This window comes from Tripterygium wilfordii, chromosome 18 (assembly GCF_013401445.1).
Source record: "Tripterygium wilfordii isolate XIE 37 chromosome 18, ASM1340144v1, whole genome shotgun sequence".
Lineage (NCBI taxonomy): Eukaryota > Viridiplantae > Streptophyta > Magnoliopsida > Celastrales > Celastraceae > Tripterygium > Tripterygium wilfordii.
In genome coordinates, this window is record NC_052249.1 from 10,900,195 (window position 1) to 10,920,065 (window position 19,871).

The window sequence follows — 19,871 nt, forward strand, 5'->3', positions numbered from 1 at the left end:
AGACTAGTTTGAAGGAACTGGGTGACCCATCATTGTTGCTAAACTTTTGCCCACACAAGAAATGTAAGGAACGTGCGCATACCAATGTATCTATATTGCCTAGTGCTCACCCGGGTTCGAGACGGCTAAACAAGCCAAGGCTATGCCGTCCCGAAGATAAGTCAGTCACAAGCTGGCGGGTTGGATTTCCATGGCAAAACTAACTGTTCATATCCACTCTCATGTGATTTTCAAGTGAATTGGCTATGCAAGAATCCAGTAAATTAATGAGATTTTCAAAGAACACAAGGCAAACTTAGTATCCTAAAATGTCAATGCCCAATAAATAATTAGTCATTTACAATTAAATCAACTTTTTTACAGTCATTGCTATGGGAAATCACGAAAGAACTGAAATTAAAAAAAAAATTGAAATCAGCCTTTAAATCCTGTAATTAATGATATCAAATTTTCCCATCTATAATGTAAGCCAAAATTGTCACCTCAAAGATGCCTATGGAATCCCCAAAAAAGTAAATTTCTTGACACAAACCTGCAGATAAAGCATAATTGATGATCAGTAATTCAGTAGCCAATTTATACACAGGAAACCATCCATCCTAAATAGAAATCTACACTCTTATTGAGGTCACTAGCACAAGCAAATACGTAAGGAGGCATATACATCTTCAAAAATTTAACCAATAAATAGGTTGCAAGATAATGTTACTCTTAAGTACGATACCTCACAAAAACAGCAACTAATCTAAAATCTTCATCCTCAAATCAATTTTCTGCAATATAACTCTGTTGAATCATGATCATATCAATTTTCTCCATCTTTAGAGTGTATTTGGATTGAGGGATTTGGAGGGAAAGGAAGAGAAGGGAATGAGAGTCTCTCCAATTCCTTTGTTCGGATAGTTTATAAAAAAAAAATTAAGGGGAGGGATTTGGGAGGAAGATTTCATTAAATTTTTGTCAAAATTCTTCCTCCACAAAATGGAGTCATTTGAAGGGAAGGGATGACTAATTAAGTTATTTATAAATTAAAAACTTATTTTGCCCTTATAGATAATACTTAAACATAAAAAGTAAGGATAAATTAGTAAAGTAAACCACTTTTCTTTCCTTTCCTTTTTTATCTATCCAAACATGAGAGAGAAATGTATTCTCCCTTCCCTTCCCCCCAAATCCCTTAATCCAAACACACTCTTAATGTCCATGCACAGGCAGTAATTACAGATGAAGGGAATCTGTGACATTTCTGGGAATCTAAATGGTATCCTAAAAGTGAAGTTATCAATGATGTTACACAGATATTTTTCGGAGAACCATGAAGGATGCCCCAAAGATAAAATATTATAGACTTCAGTCATCCAATATGTAAATTACTACGATATAGTTACTTACACCTGCTTTCTGCCTCTTAAAGCGTTGCTAATAGGATCCAAGGCCAAGATGTCAAAAACACATTACGGAGAGAAGATTTCACCCAAGAAGAAAATGTAAAAGTAAACATATGTAGGCTACATCATACACAGTGCTATGGATGTCAACAAAAGAGAATCAAAACAGGCATATATATATATATATATATAGAAAACAAACCTGCATGTTTCTGCGCCATACTGTAGCCAGAAAACTATCAAGGCTGAGATATTTGTGAACATGGCTAGCAATTTTGAAGACGCTTATGTTTGTTTTTGGTATTGGAGAACTGAAGGTAGACACCTGCAACTTTGATCGCAACAATCTTGCAAAGCTTGTTTGGTCACCAAGAGCAGCAAACCCCAGGATTATGTGGCATAAGCTGTAAAATCTCTGGTCTTAGCAGTGGTAATGAATTTCAGAATTTAACTCCCTCTTACCACTCTGTTATATACGACTTTAAAAGAGTGCAAGCCATATGGTCGATTTAGTAAACTTATTGGCATTCTCAAAGTCTGCTTTCGTTTTCTTCTCCCCCGTATCAAAATGCTAAAAGTTCTCTCACCATCAGTTTTCCTTTCACTACTGGTTTCAACATTTACATTAGGGATTTTGTGCTGATTTGCTTCATTCCCAGCAGTTTCCTCAGCACAAACATTTGAATCACCATTTTCCTTCACATTTTCCAAAGTGACTTTAGCATCTTCACTTGCATTATTCACTGCATCTGATGCTAAAGGATTCATTTCCTTAATAGCTTCTCCCATGTCATCAATATCTACTGGGAGTATTGGAGCACAACTCAGGCTTTCACAATCATTTAATTCAAACTTTGGCTCTAATCCTGGATCAGCAACTGGCCTGATAACAGGAGGCGGGATAGAGAACTCCATTGGATGGCATCCAGGCCAAGGTGTGTTTGGTATAAACTCTGATGTATTCGTATTCACATTGCACTGCCAAGGGAAATGATTGGGATGGAAGGCACTGCTAGTAACAGGAAAAGTACTGGTCAGCACTGCTTGAGGTTGGCAGTACATGGGGTAAAAAAAGGGCAATGACTGTATCAGGTTCGGGGTTGGAGGAGGGGATGGGTACAGATGCTGGGGGGATATTGGATTAACTGTAGGTAAAGCAGGAGCAGGCCCTGGGTGAAGAGTCATATTTACCGGCCAAGGTCTCACAGAAGGAATTGCAATGTTCATCACAGCTGGCGCAGAACGTGCAAAGGGTGGTGATGGGTTGAATGGAGCTGCAGAAGCGGACAACTTCTTATTGACAAATCCTCGAGTATCCCCTATGTATGGAACTGATGGTTTGTCCTTCAAATTCTGTTCTCCTGGCAAAGTCGAGTTTGAATCACCATAACTTTCAATGCTTCCAGATGAATCCTTCTCACAGAGTTCCTTTATAGGAGAATCAATATAATTCGGGATGCTATCAATTGATACACAATCCTGCATGACTTCAGGAATCTCAATAATACCAGAATCAAATTCTTTCACACTCTCAGATACCACAACAGAACAATTATCTTCTATTTCATCAGTTGATTCAGTTTTATCTTTCTTTTCAATGACTACAGCGTCTTCTTCTAAATTATTTATCGGACTAGGCATATCCTCACACTGCTTTTGAGATAAATCTTCTACTCCCATTGAGTTGGCATTTTGTTTTTCTTCTTCACATTTCTTGACTCGAACTTCCTGGCTATCTGGAATTTCACTTTGAGAAAACCCAAACTGCAACTTAGCAATACTACCTGGGGGGGCCAAAGCTACTTCCTTGTAAGAAGGAGATTTTCCAAGAGTAACAACTGAAGTTTTGGATGGACAAAAATCATTTGGACTGCAAACTGAAGAAGACTCTAATGAAGAACCAAGAACCTTGCCGTTGTTTCTAGATGCCTCTTGTGTATAAGTCTTATTAGACGAAGCTACAGACTTAACCCGGTATGTTACAGCCTTGACTATTCTCCTCCCAAATTTGGAACCTTGAGAGGGATTTGAAGTGTGGTGTTCTGCATAACTTCCATGGGCAATCGTCCTTTTCTTCAAAAGGTAATACCCACTATTCTGGTGCATATGTTTGATTGGAGGATAGTCCATGTCAGCATCAACAATTCTTTTATTATAACTATAAACCTTGCCAATGGTTGCTCGCCGCTGCTTTACACGTTGCCCGTATGAGCCAGCTGATCTAGGCCTCTGAACTGGTTGCCATCCATCATCTCCTCCAATATGTGTTTCAGAAAAGGTCTCCTTGGGAATATTTGCCCTTTCCTCAACAGTTTCCTCCACAGCAGGCTGCTGGGACTGAACTAGGGTGGAGATGCTCACCTGGTTACCATCTGACTTACTTCCCATGTCGGGTATATCTCTCTCTTCCTCAGACTCATTTTTGGGGTTTTCTTTCACATTATCATCTGAATGTGCTAAATCAACATCTTGGAAGGAATTCCCTTTCACCTGGAATGCAAAACTGAAATTGTAAGATGCATTATAGAATAAATCCAGGATGACTACAAGCAAGAGACAGGCATTCCAAAAGTCTTTAGAAAAGTGGAACGAGGCAAAATCCTTCCACTGGAACACAGGTTGGTGATTGTCAGAGTTTTCCCCCATCTGGTCTTCTCCCCTTTAGAGAAATTGATTGCTAATTTTTACCTGTATGACCTTTTGAGTCAATTATAGCTTCCCCTTCCTCTTTCTTTTGTTTTTCTTTTTTGAATGAAATAGCTTCCCCTTCCTAAAGTGGCACTTGATATCAATATTAATATGGGCATTGTATTTTAATTTCCAGCAAATGAATGAGAGACATAATGCCTTTCACACTTTTATATATCATTGTCTAATTTTTATTGCTCCTTCCCAGTCTGGTGTAAGACTGCCAACTTCCTGGCTTTTGGAACAGTCAATTGTGAACCACTAGATTTGTCGAGGTCTCAACCTTTGACCTTTCCATCTCCCTTCCCCTGTTATAATGGTATAGGTACTAACCCGAATTGCTATATCAGTCCTAAAGTTTCCAAAGAATACCTCGTCAGTTATTTTGCCATTAACATAATTTACTCTGACATGCAATGATGCAAAGAAAACTTAGAAGTACCCACTTGGACAATTCTTCTTAGGCTTAACTATCACATAATTCAAAGAGAACTAGAAAAAGTCGGTGCCAAATCTCAACGGCATGAATAAGGGGCTAAATTGTTCAATTCAAACATGATTGAGACTCCAGCTTACCTTTGTAATATAGTTTTTCCTTTTTACTGCCACAGCGTCTCTACATTTGGCATCGTGGCTTGGACTTATGTAGTCGAGCAAATCCGAGACACTGTCATTTATGGCAAATCAAAAAATTAGTAACAAAAAATATGTATCTGCACCAAATGGAAAAGGGCATAAAGACTATTAATTTACTCAGGCACATTTGAATATTTGATGCAATGCTATGTTTTATAAAACAGAGCCGCCATTTCATAGTCGCTCTCAATTTTAACTAGATCTGTTATTTCGAATATTGATTACAGCAGTCTTTCAGCCAATATAATACCATAAAATATATTGTTACAATAAAAATCCGCTATCATAAATGCTTCCTGGCAGGAATCACAGGGAACAACTATGAACTATAAACATGTTTGATCATGTAGCTAACACACCTATTCTCATTACATCTTCGTGTTTTCACATTATCATTTCCACCGAAACAATTTTTTCAAAAAAAAATCATTTTGCCAAATGGCAGATAAAGAAGTATTAAGACAAATTGGAAAGCACTCCTCCGATGTGATTAGTCCTCTTGTGGCAGTAGAAACTGCATCCTGTTGAACCTTCAATGACAGTCAACATCATGAAGGTCCATAAAATCAAAGAGGGTTGTATGCTGATTTACCTCAGATGGCCTTTGCTGGCTATGGATGCATCAGGCTTCCGAGTGCCATTTCTTGCAGCTTCTTGTTGTTCAAAAGCTTTGGACTCAAAGTACTCGAGCCAAGCAGTAGCATCCTGAGGTATCAAATTAGGTAACATAAATTGTACCTCGACAAATACATACAAATCTAAAAGGCATCCAAAAATAAACAAATACAAGCTCCAGTCGTCTCAAAGAGGTAAATGTTCCCGACGGATCTAATCACCTGTCTACCCTCCACTCAAAAGGAAAAGAAAAGGCAACAGAGAGAGATTACACCCAGCAAAGACCACCATCATTTATAGGTGGAGAAGTACATGTAGGCTAAAAAAGCCAGAGATTGCAGCCACCTATTCAGCCTCTCAATTAGAAAGCCACATAAATGAAATGTTATGGGGCAATTTGTCTGGATGAATCAAGTCACAAGTGCACTTCTGATGACACTTAACCCATATGTGCTTCTAATGATACCTCAGACACATCAAGCATAAGGATAAATGCTCAAGAGGACAGATGGAGAAAGTCACAACTGTTAATCTTAGACCAGAGAATAAATATTTACCTTTGTGCGCAAATCATCAGGGCCCAGCTTTGCTCGAAGGATTTGCAGGGTTGTCTGTTCATGCTGAACACTCAGAGAGTATGCTTCCATCAATGAAAGAGCAATTGCTATTGCATGGTAGCTTGCTGCTGTCTGGAAGCATCATCACAATTGGATTACTATGCATAGTCAAAGTACAAGTTTTGATAAAGGACTTTTACAGCGGCTGAAAGCTTCTTCCTCACATCGCTATTAATAATCAACCACCTGAGTTCATAGACTATGCTTAGGAAAATACTAATTTTCTGATGCTCTTTCTGCATATCATTGAATTAGTCGTCCATTCTATCAGCCCTCTACAGAATAATCCTAGACCTAAAGGGAACTTTCTACCATTATTCAAGTGAGACAATGAATTGCTATCTTCCATGATGCTCAATAAGATTCCACTAGTTGCCACGGTGCATCATTTACTGGACAGCAGATGTTTTCCTAGAATGCTATTCCAATATTAATTGCTGATTTGAACTTTTGCAGTGAGAGTTTTCCTGTTACTTCCACTTTCTTGTTTATATTCAATATAGCAAGATGCTTCCTTGAGTCCCAGCTGAATTTCTAAACTGAGTAACTCTTTACGTGGCTTCGTTATCAGAGGATATATTGACTGAAAAAGTTATGACAAAGCTAATTGCTAGAAACTAATTACTAGAAATTAAGTGATCATTTTATGGGAGAAACATCAAAACTGTTAATTGCATATACTGCTTGGCTCTTATTGAGAGATGCATCAACAGTTAAGTTTATCTTCAATTAAGTAGCCAACAAGACGCGACACATGAAATTAAATCCCATCCCGACATTCCCCAGTCTCATCCAGAAAAGAAAATCCAAATTTCAGGACAATATATAAGCGCAGTGATAAGAGGATGGTCCTATTCTCCATCTCACATCATCATTTCCTAGAACCAACAAAAGATTACTACATATCATAGGACATCAAATGAAATTCCATCAAAAGCGAAACTCAACCTGAATATGATCCGGACCAAGTAGCCTTTTGTTACACTTCAGAGCTTTATGGAGATATCTGAGAGCAATATGCACATTCCCCAGGCCTTCCTCCATCATAGCAACATTTATGTATGTTGCAGCAGTGTTTGGATGAGATGGGCCGCATGTGAGATGTAATACAAACAAAGCACGCTTAACATACCTGATGAGCAACAATTTTAAATTTCACACTTGGGGTAAAGGTAAACCAGAAACATGGGAACATATGCCCCAAATTAATAAACAGGTTAGTTTGGGAAGAAGGTAGAAATGCACAAGCAGAACAAGATAAGGCTGACAAGTGACAACTAATTGAAAAAAAAAGGTGTAACTTAATCAAAAATTAATTTAAAAGCACCTACCCTATCAAAGGGAACACAAATCAAACAATGCTTATAAAAAGAAAGACAATGAATTATTCAATCCACAAGACCAATGTGTGTGTATGTGTTTGTGTGCTTATATATATTACATCATATGTCCAGATGTCCTGCTCATAAATTTAAGTGATTCCAACCCATTACACCAGCCTCTATCACACTTGAAACGAGGAGATGACCTTTGGGCGTCAGAAGCCCATACAAGTAATGTGTAACATAAAAGTGATGTCAGTGTTTCTAACCAAGGATATATGCGGGATCATTCCAAGAAAGAAACTAAAGGTTGCATCAGGTAGACAATTGAAGGCGAGCAATTAACAACATTCAGTACAAAACAGATGGAAACATGGAGTTCAAGGGATGAGAATAAATGAACAAATTCATGGAAGTCTTGAAACATGTTTTATGCTAAAAAGAAGAAAGCATACTTGAGAGCCAGCTCTGTATGTTGAAGTCTGTAATAAAATACAGCAAGATCACCATAACTTTTCATTGTATCAGGATGATCCAGTCCTATCTCTCTCTCATTGATATCCAAGGCTTTTTGTTGATATATGGTGGCCTGCACTTGGGAAAGTTGATTCAATCAATTTCGGTTGTCCCAAATCCCAATCGAATAATTGATATATTAGTTGTTATTCTAGATCATGCACTCCTCAACTAGAAGTTGTTATAAGATCATTTTCAAAAAGAATGCAAGGAAAGAGTTTATAATCCGACTGCTCTACAACAGATAACTCTTTTCCTGCACTACCAAGGGAAAATGAATAAAAAAAACAGGCCTGATCAAAGTCACCAGTGTGATACAAAACTACAGCAAGGAGGCTATATGCTCCTGCTGTCATTCGATGGTAGGGACCACAAACTGCGACCAGCTTTGCAAGAGCCTGCAGCCACCATGGAGATACAGCAGGTGAGATGCTTCCAGCATCAAAGCGCAAAGAAACAGCTATTAAAGCACATTTTTGTGGCTTAAATTATAACCATATACCTTTGTTCCATAAGTGACTGCATCTTCTAGTTTCCCCTTATCTAACGCTGTTTTCGATGATTCCAAGAGTTGTCTTCCATCTGCAGATGAGCATGCGGCTTGCTGCAATGAATAGTAGAATGGAGGTAAACAAAAAAAAATAGAAAAATTTAACATTATTAGCAAATTGACCATCATCCTAGACCTAATTAATCACCTTGTGCACAGGGACCAGGCTGACAACATCTGATTTATGAAATGGATGCGGAGAATCCATATCAAAATCCCTTGGAACCAACTCAATACCCAACTGAAGAGAATATATCATCATCAAAGCCAGTAGACAAAATAAATTAAAAACTAAAAACAAAGAGCAGTCACAATTCATGTTTCATCAATGACGAATAGCAGCAGGTGAAAAGTGTAAGAACAATTTCTTTTCCCAACCTGATTTCTCATAGCTATTACACATGAAATCAATCCCGTCAATGATACCATAAAGGAGTTATCAAATTGAACAAAATACTTAAGATAGGAGAAGAGTAGGAGGCGAGGCATTCATGCCATCATGAGAGGTATCATTGTTGTTACTAGCCTGCATTTGATGGGAATACTAGCAGGCCAAAATCAATTTTTACTGATGGGCATAGCCATTAAATTGATATCATAAGTTCATAAACAATTAAATTGTTCAACAAATATTACAATAAGCTGCTAACTTGAGCAATGACCATTAGGATAATGTGCAATTGATAATGAAAATCAAATCATTATTTGATTCAATCATAGCATCAGTGTCCTCAACTCCAACCCAATCTCCCTCTATAACTGAAGAGTTCTTCAAACATTGGTGTTAACTTCAGAGGATTGTCACAGAGTTCAAGTTATTTTAACACCCAGAAAACAAGCTACCACATTAGTTCCTAAAGTTGCGGGAGTGTGAACTTAGCCTATCCAACTATCCAAGATTATAATAAAGTAATGCCAAAAAATTGACTAATAAAGTAGACCATTTCTGAAATTTTGGAATTCCAAGTCTAAGGTCAACTACCTTATGACATAAGCCACGTAGAATTGCAAATTTTCTCACATCTTTGTAGTTAAAGATGCTAAGATCCCATTCGTATCGCTTTCTCAAGAATACCTCCAGCCATCTCCACACAAGGGAATGCACGTAGAAAGACTTGTCTGATTTGCTATTGTTAGGAACTCCAAGCATCAAGTTCAATGCAGCAGCTATTGACATTGCCATTTCATCGGGGTTCACAACAGCAGCAATCACTGCCCGAAGAATGTGTTTAAAGGCTCGCACTATCATCTCATGTATACATAGTGACTTTACATGTGATAGCTTATCTGAAAGCTTGACCTAGGATATGAATAAAAGGAAAGGTTCAGTCAATACAGAGATAAACCATTTAACCACATTCCAAACTTGAGAGTCTAATTCTCAACATCTTCACCAACAACTAAATACTATGGTGGTTCCAGTATAAAGAATGAAACTAGAATGAACTGAACATAGACAATAAGCTTTATATGGAAGCAATTAAAAGACATAAAATTTTGAGGTTGATGCTGACAAACTGTGCTAGGCTGTCAACATGCCATGTATTGCAGCAATGCCACCAATAACTTAGCTGAAATTCTGAAATTATAAAGAAGGGTATTGCAGTAGATAGTAATTAAACACCCTAGATCATGAGTGAACCGCCAGCAGCGATGATCAACCGAGCTAGTTGAGATAAATTAGACTATATAAATGAAAATTGCATACATAAAAGTGCATGGGAGACAGGCATGGAGTCAAATATTCACAGTACATCTGACCAGAAAACAAGCTAGTTGAGATAGTAAAACAAGCTCAAATTCAGAAAATAAAAAAGAAGGGTATTGCAGTAGATAGTAATTAAACACCCTAGATCTTGAATGAACCACCAGAAGTGATGACAAAACAAGCTAGTTGAGAAAGTTAGATTTTGTAAATGAAAAATACAAACACATATGTGATATGTACATGGGAGACAGGCATGGTGTCTAGCATTCATGCTACATCTGCCAGAGAACCTCCAGCAAAATGAAAATGGGATTACTGGATATGGATGCACTTCACAATATTGGAGAACAATTATCCAGCAATATGAAGGACGTCAAATTAAGAGGTCATACTGTCATAGCCTTGCATTTATCACTATAAACAAATGTACTAAGGAATCACAATCCGATTTGGTAAATAAGTCCACTTACAACATGTCCCAAGGAATGCATCCGAAGGCCTCTAGTATGCATGAAATCAGTTAGAGTTCGCCCATCAACTGGTGACAGCTCCAACGAACCAAAGTCTGCTACCTGTATTCCAAAATAAATACCAGATGTAGAAATCACCAAGAATTAATATTCACATAAACTAGGATATTGACTAATTAAATTCACTACTAACCAGTTTTGGAAGAGCAACTTCAGTGTAATACTTTTGAGACAATTCGACTAGTTCTTGTATAGACTGAAATTACATGAAATAAGGTCGGTCACAAAGAAGTACACATGAAAGGGAGATACTATAGCCTGTAAAGTTTTTAGAAGATATTACCTTGCAATGAAGTCCTGTTTTCGATTCTTTTAGTCGAGAAAAGGCTGCATCAGATAATAACCTCTTGTGTACAAGCTCATTGTCATTCGCATTGGTATCAAATTGAGATTCTGAAGAAGCTGAAGTAGCATCTTCAACTTCCCCAATAACACCATCCACATTGGTTCCTAGGCTTTCAGATTGCATTTTCATATTGCTTGCATCAAGGTTCTTGTTCTTGAGGGACTTCAGCGGTGTACCAAGCCCGTCAACCTTCATCTCTTTCTCTGTGGATGATTTCTTAGCCTTCTTTGCAGATGATTTCTTATCTTTATCTGCATTGTTCTGGTCTTGCAAATGTTGTATCCAGCAGGCTCCAAGTTCCCATCTGACAAATCGCTCTCTTTCCGGCTCCTCTTTTTCAAGATTGGCTACACTTTCTTCCAGCACTCTTACGATAAAAGCCCCGGGAGTATGGCCTTCTTCATGTTCCAAACACTGGTAATGTGATGATGGTTTAGCATGTTCCGAAGTTTTCACCTTGTGAAGCAGTCGTCTTAAACTGTAACAAATGCAATAAAACTTCGATCAACAAGAGCAAAATGACAGAAGTAGACGCACAAGCAGGAGAGAAAGAAATATAATCTAGTAATATATGACCAATGCATGAAACTATGGCCGTTGGGTAGAATGAAAAAGTGCATCTTCATTTTACCAATTATTTGAATAAAGTAAAAAATTATGGAAAACTAATATAGATTTAGAGGACATAAGTACTAACTACTAATTATGGGGGGAGAAAAAAGGCTATGCCAAATAATTAAATAGGTAAGCATTAATGGACGACACAAGCAGAATCAACCAGCCCACCTTTGAGGATGTCAATCATTAGAAATTATGTGGTATTTGGGATATGCCCTTCACTATAGAATATCATCCTGATGGTAATTGCCCAAAGTAACAGAAAAGATACAGAATATAGAAATTTGAGATCCCCAATTGGAGTTCTCCAAGGACATTGTCACCCAGGAAAGACCATGGTGTTCTTCATATTATCCGTATTTAATCTAATCATTGGTATTTCCTATAAATTGTTCAACTTTCCAGAGTAAAAATAAATTATAGAAATTCAAATTTCCAGGAGAATATAAACCTGTTAATATTAAGGGCATTGGCACCGCCTTCAGGCTGTTCAAGATCAATGCTCCGATAAGAAGAATCAACTTTCGAGTTCTCTTGCCTCTCAACTTTCACAGAAGCAATGTAACCACAGTATCTTACATAGACCAAACCAAGAGTAGCAATATCCTGCACTCAATAGTAAAACTGTCTCAAATAGATTCATCAAAGCCACCTAAACTGCTCTAACAAGTTAAATCCTAATGTCTGTGCAAATAAGCAGCTAATCTACCACTTTAGACATCAAAATCAAAATTTGTGGTTACCCATGCTTATCATTGACATACAATAATACAACTTACATGGGCTGCAGTATTTTCATCCGCAGTGATCCCTTTCAGCAGATTTCGTTCTACCATGTTTTTTCGGTCCAGTCCAATTGCTTGGGAGCCATCAATTTTAGTGTCTGATTTATTGCTTGCATTTGAAGCATCTTTCATGACCGTGATGATCAAGTCCCCAAATCTCTCTGTGTAAAGAGTTTTGCTGTTGGCAACTGAACAAATCAAATCTGATTTTCCCATTACATGCTGAACGGCGTTGACAGCTCTGAAGATGGAACATTCAACAAACAAACTGTGAAGAAGGAAGGCTTTCCTGTCTCGAGCTTGTCTCTCCTCTGTCGTCTTGCAAGGCATAGATGCGACAAATAGTAGTTCATTAGCCCAAGGTATCAAATCACTTTTACCATCTCTTCCTAGACCACCTCCATTTCCACCCCAGTTTTCATCCTCCATGGGCAGAGAAGGGAATGTTGATGGTGACTGAGCTGCAACAGGAGGGACAAGCCATGTGTTGGCTCTAAAGCCATAAGGCAGATTGCCAAACTGCATGCAGCAAAAAGGAAAAGTTCAATAAAAGAAGAATTTCAAGGAATGAGGGCAACTCATTACATTTATTATTGACAACATTAGCTATGCAAGTCAAAGCAAGTTGGAAGTTGGAACTGTAAAAAAAGCTCAGCACAAGCACTAACCTTGTTGCGTTCTGAGAATGCTTTCATGAGATCATCATAAGCCTGAAATATGAGAGGAAAAAAGACAGGTAACTTCAAATAATCCTCTGGGAATAAATTTAATTAGCGAGTCGTAAATTTCTAGTTAAGACAATACCATATATGCATAAACATAATTATCTATATCTGAAGGATCCAAATTTAGGAAAGCTAATGAAGGTTCCATATAGAAAATCAAAGGGCTATGACTAGTGTTAGAATAAGTTATTATAATTTATTTTCCTATTTTATGGTTATTTAGGTTCTTATGGTGTTTCCTTAATTCTAAGTTTTCTTCCCCTCTAGGTTTGGCTTTTCCTCTATTCCCCTATATAAGGGCTCTCTTTGCACTACGCAATCATCTAACAAATGTTATCGACCTTCTATTTTAACATCTCTAGGTTAGCTAGTTGTTGGTTCAGCAGTTGGGCGTCAAAGGGTGAATGGCGAATGCCATTACCAGACAATATGAATGATACATGTGAGCATATTCATGGACCATTCGCAGTTTGAACCTCAAAAATACAAATCTGTTTAAGTGAACATGAGCACTCCAAATTCATAAAATGGTGGAATGACCATGCATAGCTGTATTCAAAAGCATTATCCACACCATCAATATTGGGTACATTGAAATACGCTATAAAATGATGCAAGCCAATAAAAGCCACACATTGAAAAAGAAGGTGCGGAGAAAAGGAGATGGTAGGCAAAACCAACATTGTCAAAGGCTCTACTGAGCTGGCGTAACAAATCAACAAGGTTATGACATAGAATCCGCTGCTTTCCGACGCTAAGAAACCCCTTTCTGCAAGCCTCCACATGAACCAGCTTTCCATTGCAAAGTTTCACCTGATACAAGCCACCAAAAAATCAATAAAAATTCGCAGAAACATCATCACCGAAACATTTTTAGTTGAATAGAAGTGTTACCTCAAGAGAGGAAAGATGATCCTCCGCTGAAATCTCGTCCACTTGCCGTTTCGCCGCCTTCCTTATAACTGCAGCAATCATGAGTCGTTTTTGTTTCTTTCATATGTTGTTTTGAGAATTTCAAATATATTACAAGAGAGGGAGAAAACTTACATTGAAGAGGAGGAATCAAGTGGGAGAGAGAGAAGAACTCGTAGAAGCTACCAAACTTCGGAAAAGATTCGCTCATATCTCCATTGCCCTCCACAGCCACATCCTTCGAGTTCGATTGCTTACTAATTGTAGTAGCGGTGGGTTGAGATTTGGCGGTAGTTCCCTTGGCGCTCTTGTCCTGCGTAGCCGGCACATTCTTGACGGCGTCGGACTTTGAGGCGTCCTTCGTCGTCTCTGCCGGCCCAAAGCAAGTGGTGCAGGCGACAATGTCCAGGAGCCGTCGAACGTGCGCCACCGCGCGTTCTTCATCGTAGTCCTCTGCTTAGCAGCAAGCAAACGGGCCCTCTAATCATAAACCCTAAAAACGACGCAGTTTTAAATCGTTTAATTCGAATGTTTACCTTCCGTTAATGAGACGGCGCATGGCTTCAGTGCAGAGACGTCCACCGTGTCTTTTAACCGTTGCCCTCTCATCTGTGAATAGTCCAAATTACCCCCAAATCATATTTTTGCACAATTTTATATTGGGGCTTAAAATATAATTTAAGGAAAGTTTAGGGTTACCTCGTGCGATAATGAAAAACTGGTGATATGGCAAGTTTCAGTGTTGACTGAGAGGAGTCGACGTACATCAATAATCCTATCCGTTGATATTCCCTGGCCCACAAAATTTCATGTTAATAGACATTAGGGCAAATTGAATATATCATTAAAAGACAACTATTTTTTAGCTTTTTCTAATGATAGAGATAAAAAAAAATTAAAAAATTCATAAATCCTATTATCCGATACTTGATATTGTCAATTTTCGTATTTGTTTTAGTTCGATTTACGAAATTTTTAATATCCACTCATTTAAACATGCAACACACTGAAACACGCAATTTTTGTATTTGTTTTTAGTTTGATTTATGCAATTTTTGATATCTACTCATTTAAGCATGTAACACACTGAAACATGCAATTTTCGTATTTGATTTTTTATTCGATTTATGCAATTTTTGATATCCACTCATTTAAACATGTAACACACTGAAACACGCAATTTTCGTATTTGATTGTTTATTCGATTTACGTAATTTTTGATATCCACTCATTTAAACATGTAACACATTGAAACACGCATAGTCTAAGATTTTTTATTTTTTATTTTTTTTGAAAGGCTCACAGGCCACACACACGCTAAGTCATGCCCGAGGGGCATGAAGGCCACCACAGCGGATGGAAAACTACCAAAATCTCAAACCCCCTGGTGAGAATAGAACGCATAGTCTAAGATTTAGTTAGGGTAGATATACGTAATATTGAAAGACTATTTATTTAACGATTAGATTCGTGTAAGGTTGTGTCGACCAATAGATATATCTTCTTTTTTTCTTCTTACCGTATGCCGCAATTAGTTGCATTTAAACGGTGCCTAACAAATTGCCAAACGCACCTTATGTTGCCATTTAAAAAGTTCAAAGAAGAATATTGTCCTTGAAAACTAAATAAGACAGCTACAACAAACACATAAGCAAGTGCTATGTGCTTAGGTATAGTTAACAGAGGTTTCAAGAAGTCTCTTGACATAAATAATCTGGCACTTAATTTACATGGCAAGAACTGAAGATTAATGTAAAACCAAACCTTTAAAACAACCATGGTTTTGTCTGGAAGGTTTACTGTAATGTCCATGACAACCGGAAGAACTGTAAAATTAAAAAAAAAATTAAAAAAAAAAGAGTTAAAACTAGATAATAATGTCTATAAACCACATATTGTTCACTAAACCAAAATTTAATCGACTCAACAAACAAACTAAGGGATAACATAAACATACCCTTCTCTTCCTTCTTCTTCTTCTTCTCTCCTTTCGTCTTTCCGCGGCGGGTTTTGGGCGCCATTCTCAACCTCCGCTCAATCTAAAATACCCAAAACAATATACTAAAACAGGATTAGGTTGTAAAACTTAATTAAATAGTATTCATCAATGAAAACTGAGCAAAGTTAATATATATATATATATATATAGTATGGAAGCAAGACATAAATAATTACCAAACAACACAAGGTTTGGAGGTTTAGGAATTGAGAGAGGGAGAGTATTCAATGAGGTCACAAGGTATATATTAAGCAGATGCTCCAATAAAATTAAAAGTTGCAGCAAGCCTTGGTGAAACCATAAATATGAATAAAAAGCTGCAAAAAGTGAAGGGTGTGGAGAGATAGGATAATGAGGAGGAGTGCATAAACAGAAAACAGTAGAAAGAAACAACACAGAGAGACAAGAAGGAAGAAAGGAGGAGATAGATATAGAGAGAGGTGGGGTTCTGATAAGGAAGGAAGGGCAGAGATTCAACGGTCAGATTCATACAATCACAGCCGTCCAAAAGTATTATGTTAGATTTTGTGCCCGAATTTTGTTATTTGTTGAGTACATGGCCTATATGGAGATAATTATACAAGACAGTTCCTTAAAATATAGAGAATCACTGGAAAGTGCACATTAGAGAAGCTATTGCAGCATCATTAATTAGTTGCCGCATGAAATTACATTGACCTCTCCTTAATTAACTAGATTTGCCAATTACCATGAAGCCTAAATCATTATTGGTGGAGTGTGTATCAAATGTTCTTTGCAATGCGAGAGACGGATTGGTCTCTTGCTGGAAGGACGCACACGATTTCAAATGTTGAAATGGACGTACAAAATTTCATATGGATCTATGGAGCTCACGATTTCATATGGATTATGCGGAAGGGACAAAAAAAAAACACTAGAATACGTAGCATTTTCGTCATGTGTTTGTTGAAAATGTGAAGGCCAATCAAAAGAGTCACAAAAGATAGACACCAACCAGAGACCAAGTGTTTACAATACATATCAGCTTAACAAAAAATATATTCAATATAAAATTCCAAGTGAATGAAGATTATGATGAATGGGAAAAAAATAAGTGCATAAGAATATATAGCTGAATTCATGTTCCAATAGATCAGATGCAAACATAAGATATAGTTTCCCTCTCAAACTTCCTCTCAATCTCAATTATCTTGAGCAAGTCCATCCATATATGCACCAAACATTCAGGACTGCGAATGCACTGGACATGCTGCTATGCAGTACCGAGTACGACACAAGAGGCAGTTACTTTTCTATTTGCCCTAAGTTGATCTTGGCCTGTTCTCTACCCCTTCAACACGAGGTCCCGCTTCTTGACCTGCAAGGCAAACATTTTCAGTTCTCCATCTGTTGGCTCCAGTGCGGAAACCAACCATCTCCTCAGTCTTCTGGATGTTGCTTCTATTTACTAGATGTCATCCTCACTGTGCATGCATTTGCAACAACAGCACACCTTGCTTAAGTAAGAGTATGGTTTCCACTGGATCTCTATGTGGCTTCTGTTACATCAGTCTTTACTCAACTGGACTAGAAAGTTGAGAGAGTTCAAATGATACCGCAACATGCCTCAAGGATATGAAAAACCTGCTCCTGAAACTGTTTCAGAGGAGATTGCCAGTGGGTTGACAGAAAGCTCTCCATCTATGAAGCTTTGAATGATGCTGATGAGGCTCTCAAGCTCTTACGACACAGGAATGAGGCTCATGTCACTTGGATATAGACCAGATTGCTTTTAGTCTTAAAACATATACATGAAGATAGGAAATTGATTATCTAAATATCTGTACTTCGGATCCAAAACAAATTACCCAAAAAATTTTGCAAATGCTTTAGCCTCGTGGTGCTCAAAAGTCGAAACCTTACCACAAGTTTGCAACAGTGCTTGGCTAGAAAATTATCAAACAAACTCATTATGGAATACACTTGTCCAAACGAAATACTAAGATCAAGGAATCAAAGAAAATGTTGGTTGAACTTTCCAATCCTTCTCTCATTTCTCAACATGTGGACCCAAAGTATTGAGCTGAGAGAATTTCAAAAGCCTACAAACCCAAAATCTACAAGTTCTGACAAAAAAATTAAAAAAGGATTGAGAAAAAGAGGGAGATAATACTTATGAGTTATGCTAATTTGAAAATAAAAACAAGAAATACAAACTTTAAAAGGTCATTTGAGGGGAAAAAAAGTATAGTGGACAGATCAGCACAAAGGCTTGTATCAGCGGAGGAAGTGTAATGGCAGCAGATTGATGTTTGTGATGTCGGGAGAAGTCTAGGTCATCATTCCATATTAGAATGCAACCCACGCCTTTTATTTCAACCCAATCATTGTAGGAGAGGTTGCGACAGTCACAATGCAATAACTTGAACAAGGACAAGGGCCCTCTCCCATTCCCCCGGCTTCACATCATCGCAACCAATACACAATCTTCCTACTCAGACCTTTTACTCATTAAACATCATATCCACACCACTATACAATATAAGAACCCAAACAAAAGAACACCTAACAACATCAGCAGGAACTGAACACCACAAATACATCATCAGAGATAGTAAGGGAAAATAAACAAGGACATTGGAATTCAAAGCACAAAGACCCAACCAAACTATAGATAACCGGTCGCAAACCCAAACCTATTTTGGCTAAGTCACCCTCATCCCCCCTACTTCACATCATTGCTACCAACACGCAATATTATCTATGCTACTTCAAACAACATAAGCAATTAAAGGATACCAGGGGAAAATACTAATATTTCTAAGAGAAGCATGCATCATCATAAATAATCACCAGATTACTCAAATCAATCAACGAACAAATACATTACAAGAACAATGACCCAACCGAGCTATAGATAACCTGTTAAGAAACCATTTCCCCTTCATGCTTAAAGAATGGAAGAAAACAAAATGTCGCCCAACATACCAGAGAACTCATAAACCCTAAATGTTAATCGAAACAAAACAACCAGTGATTTTTAACCCGGTGATTCAAACCAAACGCTGTAGTATTCAATTTTGAAAACTACCTCTGTTTGCTGAAAAGTGGAAAGAGAATATTATCGGATTTGTAAACTTAGGTCGCATTTGCCGATAACGACCGGAGAGTCCATATAGAAAGATTGATGCTTCCAAACACACCGCCGGTTCGTAGATCCCAACTACCAAGACAGGATCAACATCCTCCGCTGTTTGATAAGCAGCACCGAGTGGGGGAGGACACTGCCTGAGTGCCTGTTGCGGCTATCGGTGCCCTACATGCAATTACAAGTAGATCTAGTCATGGGCCAAGGGCCCGGCCTGCCCAGCCCCATTTTTTGGGCTTGGGTTCGGCACATTGAGCTGATCCCCCCCCCGGCTGGCTAAGCCCGTATTCCACTATGGCCTGACCCTCACAGCCTTATTACGGGAAATAAAAATAAAAAATAAAAAAACTCTAATGTGGGCCCTATCAAATTTATGCCTGATAAAAATGTGTTTGATAAATACTACTAGGCATTTTAGCTTTGGTCTACTTTTTTTGTTGTAAAAGTCATTATTTAGATAGTTCACAAAGTATGAGATGAGTGTGTATTTCAAATTTAAAATTAATTAATAATATTTAGATCAATTAACTATTTCTAAATAAAAAGGTAAAATATAGGAAAAAAATTTAAGGTAAATATGTGGTGACAACAAGTCTAATTTAAGTCACAACAAAAAAAAAATTGCAGCTATATTTAGCCATTTGAACTTAATTTTGGTTAAACCATATGCAAACAATTCAATACTTGTATTCTCGTATACTTGAGAGAAGTCTCACATCGCTAAAATAAATATATAGCATACAAGTTCTGAGCCCATGAATTTATTTGACTTAAAAATACGCGTTTTAAAACCGTGACTTCTAATCG

The 19,871-nt window shown here is 37.7% G+C and overlaps 1 protein-coding gene across 2 annotated transcripts; it reads right to left on the reverse strand.

The window, feature by feature from the left end:
- Positions 1–246: 246 nt before the first annotated feature.
- Positions 247–19,215, reverse strand: LOC119984376 (protein TSS-like). 2 transcript variants are annotated; one of them, XM_038828287.1, is made up of 25 exons: positions 19,042–19,215; positions 15,914–15,995; positions 15,721–15,782; positions 14,656–14,748; positions 14,493–14,565; positions 14,092–14,409; positions 13,939–14,006; positions 13,726–13,857; positions 12,988–13,029; positions 12,314–12,838; positions 11,986–12,140; positions 10,854–11,394; positions 10,704–10,766; positions 10,511–10,612; positions 9,315–9,632; positions 8,481–8,573; positions 8,285–8,386; positions 8,076–8,180; positions 7,722–7,855; positions 6,893–7,076; positions 5,885–6,016; positions 5,305–5,417; positions 4,653–4,743; positions 1,591–3,878; positions 247–532 (listed from the first exon to the last, which is right to left on the reverse strand). In XM_038828287.1, exons 1-24 carry the CDS (start codon positions 19,063–19,065, stop codon positions 1,836–1,838), a joined length of 5,595 nt encoding a protein of 1,864 aa, XP_038684215.1. In that variant the 5' UTR covers positions 19,066–19,215; the 3' UTR covers positions 247–532; positions 1,591–1,835. The 2 variants fall into 2 exon arrangements, with proteins under 2 accessions (XP_038684215.1, XP_038684216.1); XM_038828288.1 differs by lacking the exon at positions 19,042–19,215 and adding an exon at positions 16,132–16,346.
- Positions 19,216–19,871: the final 656 nt, after the last annotated feature.

What these genes read in the sequence shown, in the direction of transcription:
- LOC119984376 (XM_038828287.1), bottom strand. Translation starts at nt 19,065, where the DNA reads ATGCGACCTAAGTTTACAAATCCG. An exon ending in GTTTTTCATTATCGCACGAG is followed by an intron (nt 14,566 to 14,655) that starts GTAACCCTAAAC and finishes GACTATTCACAG; the next exon opens with ATGAGAGGGCAACGGTTAAA. An exon ending in TCAGTAGAGCCTTTGACAAT is followed by an intron (nt 13,030 to 13,725) that starts GTTGGTTTTGCC and finishes CTCATATTTCAG; the next exon opens with GCTTATGATGATCTCATGAA.